We start from the raw sequence: 14636 nt of genomic DNA, 5'->3' as shown, positions 1-14636 counted from the left end.
TGCAACCCGCCCACCTCCCCTCAGAGGCTTTTAGGCTATTTTGGTTTACCTTCACTCCTTGTGAGAAAATCTGAGAGCCTGAGCCTCTGGGGAGAACATTCTGGTGGGTGCTGGCGCCTGATTAGCTGTAGTTTGGACTATGCAAAATGACTGGGATAGTCATAGATGTGGAAGTTTTTCCTACTGTAGCTTTGGCTACTTTACTTCCTGGTTCGTTTTTATTGGTATTTACTACATATTTATGGCATATTATTGTTTTTTTATGTACCGTGGGACTCCCACTCCGACGACGGGGAATGATTCAGGCATGTGAATCTATGAAAGACACCAATACTGGAGAACCACAGATTACAGGTAAGTAACTATTGTTCTTTTTCTGATTGGAAAGCTCCTTGCTGAGTGTTGTGTAGCTCTACTTAATCACTATTATTCACTTAATACAAAGTATCCAACAGACGCTAAGGGTACTATGAGTGCAGACTACAACAATTGTAAACTATCTAAGTTACTAAAAAGCAACAGGTAAGGTACATACAAAAACCATCAATAATTCCGAATCAACAGACATTTTCCATGACACAACTACTTGCATTCTTCCGGAGTAGGTATAGTATGTGGATAGTGCTATTAAGTGAATCGTTTAAAAAAAACTTGTGCCTAATGTCCGCATCTTTCGTCTCAGCTGATTTAACACCTGCCCCCAATTACTTAAAGTTTGCCAACTAAATGCTGCTCATCGTGAAGTGAGAATGCAGGGGAGGGAGGCCCTATAATGAAGCATTATACATAAGATGGGTGGGTTGCCCAGGAGGCTGAGTTGGGGGTCTGGACCCCTCTAGAACCAGGTCCACAGCTTGTAGAGACTGCTGCTCCATGAGTTTCCTTTGCTCTATGTCTGTGATGCATTACAATAGAACCCTCAGCCAGTGCTTAATTTGAGCCGGTGGTTGCAGTTGGGGCCCACCAGCACTCTTTTTTTGGGGACCAGGACTAATATTTAACCATCAGATTTTGACACCGAACAAGAAAGAGAAAAGCAGCAAAGGGGTATAAGAAGAAGGAAGAGAGCAAGACGGAAAATCAGTGATAAAGTGAGAATGAACAAGCATTTGCAATGCAATAGGTCTTGTGTTATTGAAAGTTTGAGGTATTGGCATTGCATTATTATTTACTACGCCAATAGGTCAAGCTTTCAGTAATGTAAGACCTATTGCATTGCAAATGCTTATTTATTCTTGATCTTACCTCCAGCATCCCATGCCATTCTTCAGCTGGACAATGGCATGTAGAAAAGGGCCTAAAGGGCTATATAACAACATGGATGGATGCTGCATTTGCGTGTGATTGGAGTGGAGAGGGTGTGTGAGCAAGGAGTCATGAGATGGCCCGAGCTGGCCAACCAAAAGAATCAATTGGTGATGTCCGCTGGGAGGAAACCAAGCATCAAAAGGCAGGAGAGATGCACAATATTAACCAACCAGAGAAAAGGAATTTTAAAAACAGCCCAGCTAACCAACCATAGCGGTGGGTGTTTCCAAAGTCCCCAATATCCCACATACCGAATGCAGCATGCCTCGCAGAGCAGCAAATGCCCAGGCTCGACCTAAAAAGAACCTGCAGGAAAAAGACAAAGTGGCATGGATTGTATGTTGGTGGATGAAAGAGGCGTAAGGTTGAACTTAAGACTAGACAGCCGAGATATTCGACAACATCCACATTTGGCAGCTGCACCAGTGGGCTTCCAAGAAACGTGTGGGACCCGTCTCTTATTCAATTACAGATGAAGCCCTTCCTTTAATGAACTGATGAGAGAACTGACAGCCCCTTCCCTCATGTTTAGGGCAACAGGTCCACTCATCTACCTATTGTGCTGCAGCTGTCACCGTTTTTTCCTTTGCGGATTGCTCCTTGTCACGGTAATTCCATGCGTGTGATGTTAGCAGGAAGGGAAGGGATCTTACATTGGATTTGGACCAGCAATCTTCCATGTTTCCACTAACCAGCAGGCCGTTATGGGGGCAGGGGGATGTGGGGGTCGTACTGCACGTTTGAAATTTTGAGTGCTATTGTGAATGTTTTAGAAGCAACATGTCTAGCAAATCTTTATCATATGCAGTTTGTTAGTTTTCATTTCAAATAATTACATGTGTTTCTAAATTGACTCGGTGCACAGATACGTTTTACAGTTCTCCACTAAATGCACCCCATCGAAATGCTGATCCGGAAATAAAGCATTACATGCTTCCTAAGCAGCACTTTTATTTCTCCTTTATGGAACAGTATGGTGCACATATGCAATGGTTGGAATTCAGACTTCGTTTCTCAGTCAGGAAACCTTTAATTACAGTGCCTTCAACACATTCGTCAATAAATCTATAATGTAATCCTATTTCTCTTGTGACTTTATAGCCGAAGGAAGCAGCCAGGGGAATAAAAGTGTGAACTATGGATATGTGTTTACGTACTAAAGTCCACACCCAGATTTCTAAGCATTTTATGCCTCCATGGTTCAAAAAATATAACTGTAGTAGTGTCATTCATGGTACCAAACCAGCATTGGCAAAACCAACCGACCTAGATTGTATTTTGAACTATTAAAACTCTGCTAATACAGTGAAAGAACACAAACTTAAAACACTGCTTTGTGTATGCAAAGCATGCAAGCAATGAAGAATGTAAGAGGCGATGCTGGAGGGCACTTTTGAGTTGTATAATAGTTCCTCGCACATTGCAATGCCTATTACTCTTTAGGAGGCAATAGCATGACGTCAGAGACACTATCCATCTCAGTAGCGTCAAAGGCCACTCTTGGTTACATTTTCAAAAACTGGCAATATGTTTCCAGACACCTGCATTGCCAAGCCAGACCTATGAAGAGCTATACTTGTTTATGAGTACCTGCTTGTACTGTTGCGAAGATGAATCTTGGAAATCTCCCCCGTATTGCCACTTAGTGAGCCTTGCAGCTGCACAGGCAGAAGTGTTGTGCTGCCTTTGCTTTCTAGAAGTCATGCTTTGTTCTTTTGTGTTTACTATAACATACGCTGTAACTTTGGTTGTGTGTATGTTTTTTATTTGTATAGCGTGTGACTCCGCTCTTGCCTTGGTTGTCACTGTTCTGTGGCACCATGCTTTTACTGCTGCTGCTTCAACTTGTCCTCAACTCGTTGTTGTAGGGAAGCTGGCACTGCTGTTCCTCTTGGGGCGCCTCTATGGTGTGTTATTGAATTTTAATAGTCTTCTCTGGACACAAAAGCCAAAACAAGTTTTTACAAGTAGGTAGGTGCATTTCAATCATGTCTGATTTTGTCTCTTAATTTCCAGACCAAGCTGCTGGTGGGTTGTGTCAGTTTTCTCTGTCTAGAGTGTGTTTCTGTTGACGATAGTGTTGTATGCTCGTGAATCAATCAATGTTTTGTCTTTTTAGATTCAATATGAGCAAAGGATCATGGAACTGGAGCAAATGCTTGCGTCCAAATCAGCAAACGACATCCAAAAGGGACTAGACCAGCAAGCCAGCCGCCTAGCCATTGAACAAGATCTCATAAGCCTCAAAGAAGCCCATCAAAACACAGAAGCACATTTACTGAGGGAAATAGAAATGCTGAAAAAACGGAACTCTGAGCTGGAAATTAAGAATGGGGACGTGAATGATAAAGAATTTATCTCCATTGAACAACAAATCGAACAGGCTAACATGAATGCTCGCTTGGTACGGCTCAACCAAGAATTGGTTGCCAAAACGAAGGAAGTTCAAGGGCTATCCAAAACAGTTGAGAGACTTCAAAAAGAGAGGATGTCTATGTTGTCTGATCATACTTCAAGCACCAAAATAGCGAGCAAACCAAAAGCTGCAAGTAAAGCGAAACAAGACTTGCTGCCACCCGCCAAGGAAGAGTCTAAAAACACAGATCAGTTCCCGACAACTTTGGATGAGAAAGCGTACCAGCCTCACAACTTTGCAGAAACTCATATTTCCGAAGTCCTGCGAGAAAATGAAACGTTGAAAAGTAAGCTGGAAAGAATGTCTGAGACTATCAGCCACCAGAAGACGCAATGCCAAACTGCCATCGCTCATGCAGAAAGTAACCTAAGAAGGTAACGAGAAATATCATTTTTGTTTATTTGAGCAGGTACTTGAAGTAGCCTGAACATGGAATTTGTGAATTTTAGGCCATGGCTCAATAAAGGACTCTATAGTTCATAAAAACATCACGGACTATTTAATGGGAAAGCTGGGAAGTGAAATAGGAGCTGGCAGGTTAAATAAAGTCTGTTTTATTCACAGATTGTTATATACATAATAAAACCTGGAAAACACTCTATGACAAAGGGATAACAGACACACAGGCACACAAAGGTTCATAGTAAAATGCAGGAAAATGTATCTATTCCAATTCAGATGGCATTTCAATCTCTCTCTCTCTCTCTCTCTCTCTCTCTCTCTCTCTCTCTCTCTCTCTCTCTCTCATTGAACTGGTGAAATAAACTTCAAGTTAAAGTTAGTATGCATCTTGTATATTGCTCCTATATAGTAGGTTACCTCTTCAAAATGGATGCCGTTTTTCCTGCCTTTCACTATGCATTGTGATATGTAATCCTACCTTTATTTTGTGTCAATGCACTATATTTTTATGATTTCACAAGCAGTCCTTGACCCGTGACCAAGGTGCGGTAGCACCAAAACATGTTGAGCGTTTGTTTGCAACATGTTATGATAAAATAACACTTTATGGATTTGGCCTCGAGTACATTTTTGTTAATCCACAAAAGTATTACGGAGATATATATATATATATATAAAATATAAATTACTCCACGAATTGCAGACCGCGATTCAATGACAATTTGTTATTTGCACTTTCACCACCTTTTCCCGCTCCCCAGCTGTTTACAGGTCGCAAACTTTGCACATATGCTATCATTTGCACAGGGATTTATCCCAAAATAACTGAAAAGGAAACTTTATTAATTCAAATGTTTCTTTAAAATGAAAATATTTTTTTATAAAAAAGTTATTTTTGTAATTGATCATTTGCAATGTAGAGTCTTTTTGTCTAGCTTTATGATCACGTGACCTGAGTGTAAAGTGGCGGGGAGGCGGGCTTGCACTGCATTATAAAATTGAAAAAAATCTTTGAATCGATGCATGTGAACAAGGGCTTTGGAAGCCCGAAACGCGTCTTGCCCTCGCAGTTTTTAACCCTTGGAATAAATATCTGTGTATCCTGACTGTGGTCCGTCTCCTATTTGCCTGGTGGGTTCTGAATGGTACTAGAACCTGAAGCGGCGCTTTTGGGAGTTTGGCCAGATATATATATATATATATATATATATATATATATATATATATATATATATATATATATATATATATATATATATATATATATATATATATATATATATATATATACATATTCACAGAAAAAACCATAGGTTTTAGGCCATATATAGTTAGGAATTTGCATTTACAAAACCTTGAAAATTCACTGAAAAAACCATTGGTTATAGACCATATATAGTTAGGGATTAGCCTTTTCAAAACCTTATTTTACTCACACAAAACCATTGAAATTTCATATATAGTTAGTTGCACTAACTATATATCGCGCACCCGCAATCCACTGCTGATGATGTCACATATTACATCATTCATGACATGGTTAGTGACATCACTGATGACATCACTGATGACATCTCATATGACATCACTGATGACATCTCAAATGACATCACTGATGACATCTCAAATGACATCACTGATAAAATCACTGATAACATCTCATTTGACATGACTGATCACATCACTGATGATATCATTCATGTGATAATACCATGAACCTCTTCAGACTCTAATATAACCTTAGATACAATCAGTGTAAACAGACAGTCACAGACTGTCACTCATCCATGGAGTTACTCACACACCTAGTCAGTTATGCAAAAAATCAATCACACCTCCATTTTCTCAATTATACAGTTATACACACCTTACTTATTCAAACATATACTAACACATATTTACTCTCTTATACAATCCCTGATACATGTTCACAATGATCCATACAGCCACTCACACATTCACTGGCTCTTATGCACAGTTATTTATATATGTCAACTCTCACATGTACTGTGTTTTACATATGTACTTACTTTGACATGTAGCACTGAGATATCCATTCACTCACTAATACACTCATGCACAGTCAACCGCACATACAGCTGTTTCCACATGCACTTTTGAACCCATACATTTAGTGAATCAACTGCTCACACATCTATGCACAGAGTCATACACCTCCCAGCCACCCACACACACACTCAGTCTCCCATACAAATACTTGGACAACCAATCAATAACCCATATAGTTACTCGTATAGCTACTGATCAACACATGCAGCAGTTTACAGAACAACAGACATAATGATGCACAAATTAAGACAGTTTAGTCACTAACCCATGCACTCAGTGAGACACATTTAATCACTCACTCATACAGTCAGTCATGCACCTACTAAATCCTTCATCCAGACACTTATACATCCACTCATTCTTCAATATGTAAGACATATTTTAACTTTACAGAAACATACAGTCACTGGATGTTGTCATCAGTGATGTCATCAGTGATGTCATTTGAGATGTCATCAGTGATGTCATCAGTGATGTCACTGACCATGTCATGAATGATGTAATATGTGACATCATCAGCAGTGGATTGCGGGTGCGCGATACATAGTTAGTGCAACTAACTATATATGAAATTTCAATGGTTTTGTGTGAGTAAAATAAGGTTTTGAAAAGGCTAATCCCTAACTATATATGGTCTATAACCAATGGTTTTTTAAATGAATTTTCAAGGTTTTGTAAATGCAAATTCCTAACTATATATGGCCTAAAACCTATGGTTTTTTCTGTGAATTTCAATGGTTTTTTAATAGCAAATATCAAAAGCTGTCAAATGTCAAGTACGTGATAGGTAAAAACTTTCTCGTGTTTATGCACGCTGATGTGCTTTGAACGCTGCCCCCCCCCTCTTTTCTCTTAGTAGTACTCTCTCTTTGCAGATAGTGAAGAGTAGTTAACGCAGGCCTTTACCCCCGTTGTAATCCGTCGTGCCTGCTTGTCTGTCCATTTGATTGATTGTTATCCAAGCATTTACTGTTTTACAATTGATTCTCTTTGGTTCATTCTCTATTTACAAACAAGCACAAAGTCGCAATACTCTGTTTAGTCTTTGCAGATAGTGAAAAATCGTGAAAAATCGTGTAAAAAAATAAAATTAATCGAGCAAAATCAGTAGGCCACTAATTGGATCTCTTTTTGACCTCGCTAAAATAGAAATATTAGGAATAACCCTTCATGAGAAATACGAAAATAGTGAGATGAACTGAGCTCCACACCATGAGGGCTGCAAGACAGCTCGGCTCCGTCACCCACCCCGCCCAAAATAACGACAAACCCTATGCAAATACTAAAAATATATACAACACACCAGCAAAGAAACAGGGTAAAACATTTTATTAAATAACTATGTACATAACTATTTTATACTTTTTATTGCCCGATCCGGCTAGCTCAATCGATCGAGCATGAAACTCATGCACTCTGATAGCAAGCGTTGCTACTGATGCTATGCAGACCAAAACTGGTTTTCAGTTTGTACATTTTTCTAGATTTTTCCATCCAAGGTTGGTTGAGTTTGTAGAACGATGGCTTCAGATTTTCAACATACGGTGTGGTGGCGCGGACTGGGAGGGGGCGGTTCGCTCCTGCCCCCTCCCCAAGTAAGATTTTCATACGTGAAAGTACGTTAATGGTTTTGGTCCCTGAGTTGCTTCGATGTCACTGCCATTCTCAAATGGCATAAGTTCTGGATGTTGGGTGCCATAGTTCAGAGTTCTGAGCAGCGCTTGTAACACTGTCTGAAGCTTATTTCCACCTACTGCAGCTTCACTATTCTCAAAGTAAGTGAGGGTCGTTTGTGGACCTGACTGCATTTGAAAACAATGTGATATGGTACCTCCCTAAACCGCTTGACGGAGGCCCCCGAGGGGCGGTGTGATGGCAAGGACTCGGAGAAGACGCTTGGCTCCTACCCCCTCCCCAAGTCTTATAGCACCGGTTTAGCCTGAGATCGCCCCCGACATAGGCGGCCGGCTCCCGGGGTCCGGCGGAACTTTTTGCCTTTTGATGACTCTTCTATTCTGGACCTTGTCCCACAATCCGTTTGACCTGAAGACACGCTGTAGTGGGGCGCCCCTTTACCGTTTTAGTTGCCATTCTGCCCGCTTTTGCTACACTGTGCCTCTTCCGCCATTCAGCTGTTTACCGCCCGCTCTTGCGACTACAGCGTCTCGCTCACCATGTAGTTGAGTTGCTCCCGCTCTTGCGATGCAACGATAAGCGACTGCCACAGGACTCTCAAAATGGCGGCCGGCTCTTCAGATTTGGGCGTGGTCCACTAAAATGCCCTGGGACACCTTGGAACTCGGACGCTTCCCTGATAGGGCTTGGGTCCCATTCTCGAAAGCGTCCCCTCAGCCGTGAAGATTCTACAAAAGTCTTGGGGGCCCCCGACTCCCGCAGGCTTCTGGTGGGGAGCGGCTGCCATGTTTGCTCGTGGAATGGCCACGACGGACCTACGAGATGGTAGTGCTCTCATGCTGACGCCAGCTTTAGTCTGAAACATCCAGAAACACTGTAGACTACCAATTCGATCAGTTCCGGTATAGCCCCAACATGACCCGGTAGAGAAGAACTTGCCCTCCCCTCTTTGACTGATGGTTCTTGTTGCCTGTCCCCTCTGTTGTCATTTAACAGAACTTTTTGGACTGCTGAAAGGGGTTGTGTTCCGAACGCTGGTTGGTGGAGACATTTTGACTATATTCTTGACCTACGTTGTCGCGTAATGCGTTATATGACACGCCGTGTTAGCGCACCCGGAAGTGATCCGGGGCGCGGCGCGCAGCGCGTAACGTAAGCATAACAGGTCATGTGACTTGTTAATAAAACTTTTTATTGGTTCATTTTACTTTTGTTATTTTAATAATGAAAAGCTTGGTCATATGACCTAAAAAAATACGCTTTTTATTGATTTTGAACTTTTTTTTTTAAACATATATATTATAATATTCCAGGCTAATGTACTTTCCGGGAAAATTTACAACTGTCCTGCAAGTGAAATATATTCCTTTTTCGAGAAAAAGGGCGTTTCTTCGTTCCATGACGGAGCCGTTGAGTAAAAGAGACTCGGCCTGCTGTCTTAGTCGCCGATACGCCTGATTATCAGATTCTTATCGATCACTTTATGTTGCAGGAGTGGAAAACACAACTGCCCTTGACCATTTATCTTTACTGCGTTCCTACGTATTATACCTTTTATCCGTCATGTAATTGGACTGCTTTATTTCACTTGCCTTTTACTGATTCGAAAACAGTGACTAAAAGTAAAAACTTTACCAATGTAAATACTACTACCATGTTTTGTTTTAAAAACCTTTATTGTGAAAATGTCAGTATACAAATACGGGCCTATAACCACGTGGGCCGGCCACGGAGCAAACTGAAATCGTATATGATGAGGAGACATTTACATTATAGAGGAACGTAACGAGCGGGCCATTAGGTTGCAAGAACTAAGGTGTCTAACAGTTGCGGAATCGGTGGACGTACATTTTGTAATTAAATTACGACAGGGCCACTTACAAAAAAATCATCTAGATATACATTTGCGGGCAAGTACCATGGGTGACGTTAATTCGAACTTTCAATACTACAGTAATCAATAACACATCAGAACTTAATATCAATAGGGATGTCAAAATATTCAATCAATTCTCGTCCCCGCCCGCCATGAGCATCAAAACTGCATTCATATCTCGTGATATCAAAGTTGTTCAACCAGTACACAACAAGGAGTTACGAGTCCCATTTATACCGGCGCCATTTTTGGCGAGGCCGGGCAGGTCCAAGATATAGTCAAAATGTCTCCACCAACCATCGGCCAGACCAGAACCCATTTCGGCCCTTTATGCTACAAGATGGTGTCTTCCATTCAGAAAATATTGTTGGCAGCATTTTGAAAGGAAAGATAAACAGCCGTTCTCCTAGTGAGTCTCACATTGTTACATTTTGGAAAAATGTTGAAGAGTAGTATGTGGAAAATCTGAAGCCATTTTTCTACAAACTCTCAATCAGCCTTGGATGGAAAACAAAATCCTGAAGAATGTACAAACTGAAAACCAATTTTTGTCTGTATAGCATCAACAGCAACGCTTGAGTCAGCTTTGTGTGAAGCCGCCATTTTGATTCAATCAATAACGTCCCCCTGCACACATTCAGGGACCTGGTCGTGTCTTCAGTTGAAACGGATTGTGGGACAAGAAGCAAAAAGGAAAAGGAAAAAAGTTCCGCCGGACCTCGGGAGCCGGCCGCCTATGTCATGTGCGATCTTTGGCCACACCAGGGCAATAGTGAAGCTGCAGCAGGTGCAAATAAGCTTCAGACAGTCTTACAAGCACTGCTCAGAACTCTCAACTATGGCACTCAACATCCAGGACTTGCCATTCGGATCTTGGCGCCTTGTGCTGGTTCCGACCTATTCACACATCGGTCCACTACTGACATCACCTCATAAGCCAACGGGGCACCCCACGCCGACTTTCGGCGCAGCATTGTAGGATGGCCACACCAGTGCGGCAACTTGCTGGACACCACCTCGGTGCCATCCTGATCTCGGCGCGTTCGAGTCACTGTACCGCAAGAGCGGGAGAAACTCAGCTGGACACGCCGTCTTTCGGCGCAGCATTGTAGGATGGCCACACCAGTGCGGTAATTTGCTGGACACCACCTCGGTGCCATCCGGATCTCTGCGCGTTCGAGTCACTGTACCGCAAGAGTGACCGCAACTCAGCTGGACACGCCGTCTTTCGGCGCAGCATTGTAGGATGGCCACACCAGTGCGGCAACTTGCTGGACACCACCTCGGTGCCATCCGGATCTCGGCGCGTTGTGCTGCCTTCGGCCTACTGTAGCCGCAAGTGCGGACGCAACTCAGTTGGACGGCGAGTGAAACGCTAAGGGGCGCTCCACTGCAGCCGAGGAGCCTCCATCTTGGGGGAGACGCACAGCCCCCACTGACTTACGCGACCTCACAGGCCAATGGGGCGCCCCACGCCGACTTTCGGTGCAGCATTGTAGGATAGCCACACCAGTGCAGCAACTTGCTGGACACTAACTCGGTGCCATCCGGATCTCGGCGCGTTGTGCTGCCTTCGGCCTATTCACACATCGGTCCGCTACTGACGCCGCCTCACGTGCCAACGGATTTTCTACGCTTTTTGTAGCCCTATGCCGCATAACAGGTCATGTGACTTGTTTATAAAACTTTTCATTGGTTCATTTTACTTTTGGTTTCCTAAAGATGGAAGGCTTGGTCATATGACCTAAAAATAACACTTTTCATTGGTTTAGAACATTTTTTTTCCCAAACGATGAAAGCCCCACCTTGTTTCTGGATGTTTCAGACTGAAGCTGGCGTCAGCATGAGAGCACCACCATCTCGTGGCTCCGTCGTGGTCATTCCGCGAGCAATCATGGCAGCCGCTCCCCACCGGAAGCCTGCAGGAGTCGAGGGCCCCCAAGACTTTTGTAGAATCTTCACGGCTGAGGGGACGGTTTCGAGAATGGAGCCCAAGCCCTAGCAGGCAAGTGTCCGAGTTCCAAGGTGTCCCAGGGCCATTTTAGTGGACCAGGCCCAAAACCGAAGAGCCGTCCGCCATTTTAAGAGTCCTGTGGCAGCCGCCTATCGCTGCACTGCAAGAGTGGGCGGAAGTCAACTACATGGTGAGCGAGACGCTGTAGCCGCAAGAGCGGGCGCAACTCAGCTGGATGGCCGCCACCTGGGGAGGCCCGTTCACGCCGCCTCCCCCACGCCCCCCCCGGGCCGCCCCACGCCAATTTTCGGAGCAGCATTGTAGGATACCAAAACCAGTGCGGCAGTTTACTGGACATCACCTGGGTGCCATCCACATCTCAGCGCGTTCTGCTGCCTTGGGACTATTCGCACAACAGACCGCTACTGACGAGGCCTCCCCCCGCACCACCCGGGACGCCCCACGCTGTTTTTCTGAGCTGCATTGTAGGAAACCAAAAACCAGTGCGGCACCCAGGTGACATCACCTGGGTGCCGTCCAGAACTCAGCACGTTGTGCTGCCTTGGGACTATTCGCACAAAAGACAGCTTCTGACCATTGTTGCTTTTTTTTGTCAAAAAATGTTTAAATGTATTTACAGTTTTTGTTGCGTTCGTTATATTTAAAAGTTAATAAAGTTTTATAATCCTACTTTGTTGGAGTGCTATATATTTTTTAAAAATCGGGTGAATGGGGCCTTGAATCGGGTTATTGTCATGTGTGGGCTTTGCAAGTGTACTGCTACAGGATCGGACATTTCAAACTCAAATGCACGTTCTTTTTCTTACCTTTCCGAAGCATGGAGCGCAATAGCAGGCAGAGAAAGGGTGATGCAAGTGTTGAACACTGCCTGGCAAGTTGCTGGCAGTGCCCCCCCCCCCGCCCGCTCCTGAAAGAGGACACACACACACCGCCGCCCCGAGTACTTCACAGATCTTTAAAAGACCATGCGCATGTTCATGAGGCTTAAATGGTTTATCACCCCTTCTAGAACCCCTGCATCGACCCTCTGACGTTTCCTGGAAGAATTACCACGTAACACAATACCAAGCCCTGTCACCTGAAACCCCCGAGGAATCGTGGGGCATATTATCAAAGGGGTTTATCTCCGCTTTTTTGGCTTTAAAAGCCAAGAAAGCGGAGATAAAATTATCTCCCTATTACCAAGCTGTCGCTAACACCAGTTAGTGACAGCTAAAAGGAGATAGCGACCATCTTGGGCCCCGCTTTGCATGTCAGTGATATTTATCACTAATGACATGCAAAGTGGGCGTGCCAAGATGTTAGCGACTGAACACAGTCCCTAACATCGCTATCTCCTATTACCAACTTTTGGAGATATTCGCGCTAAGCGCGAATATCTCCAAAAGCTAACACCTGCCCTGAGCAGTTCTTAGCCATGTTATCCAATGGGAGGTGGATAACATGGCTAAGAGCATTTGCTCGATAATGCATGAATATCGCTGACTTTTCAGCGATATTCATGCATTGCGGCCGTTTTTTATCGCATTTGCGATAAACCTTGCTAATAGCAAGGTTTATCTGCGATAAAAATCGCCGATGTGCGGCGATAATTTTTGTCTCTAAACAAGTTAGAGACAAAAATTATCGCTAGTTGTTGGTAATATGCCCCCAGGTTTTTGCTTGCAGAAATCGGGAGGCGGGAGACTAGCACTGAAATCAGTAGTCTCACGCCTGAATCGGGAGGGTTGGCATGTCTGGATTCTCTACAGCTGGGGCCATAAACTACATCTGCAGGGCTAGGTGATAGCCTGGGACCGGCCTGGCATCTAAAATGGCTGCCGTGCACGACAAAATTGTGGCATTGGAAAAAAGGCAAGATGGCGCAGACAATGTTTATCAATAAGGATTCATTTATAACAAAATATGTTATCGCACTGACAAATTGGCGGTCAACACTTCCTGATTTCCATCGAATCGAACGTTAACAGACGTCACGCAGCAAAAAAAAAAAAAGCTCACGCACAGCCGCTGGAAGACATGTATCAACATATATGAGCCTCCTCAGCCACCCTCAGAAAACATAAAGGATCAGGATACGTCTCCCGCACCCCCTTATACCTAGTAATTTAATTAAAACAAAATACAAAATGGCGAATTCCCGTTTCGCTACCAGTTTGCGGCCCGGGAAGCGCTTCTACCGTGAAAAATCAATTTTTTTTCCCCACGGGACACTTTAATAACCCCAACATCATTCCTAGGGGGTCAAGAGGGGAATACCTTGCCCCCTTTCATTAGATTCCCCCTTCGTTTTTCACCTCTTCTTCTCTCTCGATCCTACCGAGAGACACGATGGCGCACGCACAGCCGCTGGAAGACATATATCAACATATATGAGCCTCCTCAGCCACCCTCAGAAAACATAAGGGATTAGGATACGTCTCCCGCACCCCCTTATACCTAGTAATTTAATTAAAACGAAGCACAAAATGGCGAATTCCCGTTTCGCTACCAGTTTGCGGCCCAGTTCGCGGCCCGGGAAGCGCTTCTACCGTGAAAAATAAAAAAAAATTTATTTTCCCCACGGGACCCTTTAATAACCCCAACAACATTCCTAGGGGGTCAAGAGGGGTATACCTTGCCCCCTTTCATTAAATTCCCCCTTCGTTTTTCACCTCTTCTTCTCTCTCGATCCTACCGAGAGATAAGATGGCGGCCGCTCCAGACTGTTTAGAATGTTGACAGACACCGGGAAGCCAATCAGCTTCGCATCGCAAAGTTCCGTTTCGCGAAAAGTAAGCGGACCGGAGCGCAGCCCGGAGCGCTGTTACAGATATATATCTTGTTTTGAACGTTAATTTCTCAAAATCCACTGGAGCACATATATTGAGACCTAGCAAAGGCACATCGGGCTAACAGTCCCTACAATTTTGCCAAGTTTCGTGCAAATCCATTCAGCCGTTCGAGCTAAAAGT

At 43.8% G+C, this 14636-nt stretch overlaps 1 protein-coding gene across 1 annotated transcript in view; it reads left to right on the top strand.

Moving 5' to 3' along the window:
• CEP162 (centrosomal protein 162) overlaps positions 1-14636 on the top strand; it is a 635242-nt gene that overhangs the window by 475842 nt on the left and 144764 nt on the right. Inside the window, exon 14 of the mRNA XM_086926571.1 lies at positions 3428-4098. Within this exon, the coding sequence (XP_086782697.1) occupies positions 3428-4098 (671 nt within the window). The remainder of the gene's footprint in view (positions 1-3427; positions 4099-14636) is intronic.

Source organism: Lissotriton vulgaris, chromosome 6 (genome assembly GCF_964263255.1).
Source record: "Lissotriton vulgaris chromosome 6, aLisVul1.2, whole genome shotgun sequence".
Lineage (NCBI taxonomy): Eukaryota > Metazoa > Chordata > Amphibia > Caudata > Salamandridae > Lissotriton > Lissotriton vulgaris.
This window is presented reverse-complemented; position numbering and strand designations above follow the sequence as displayed.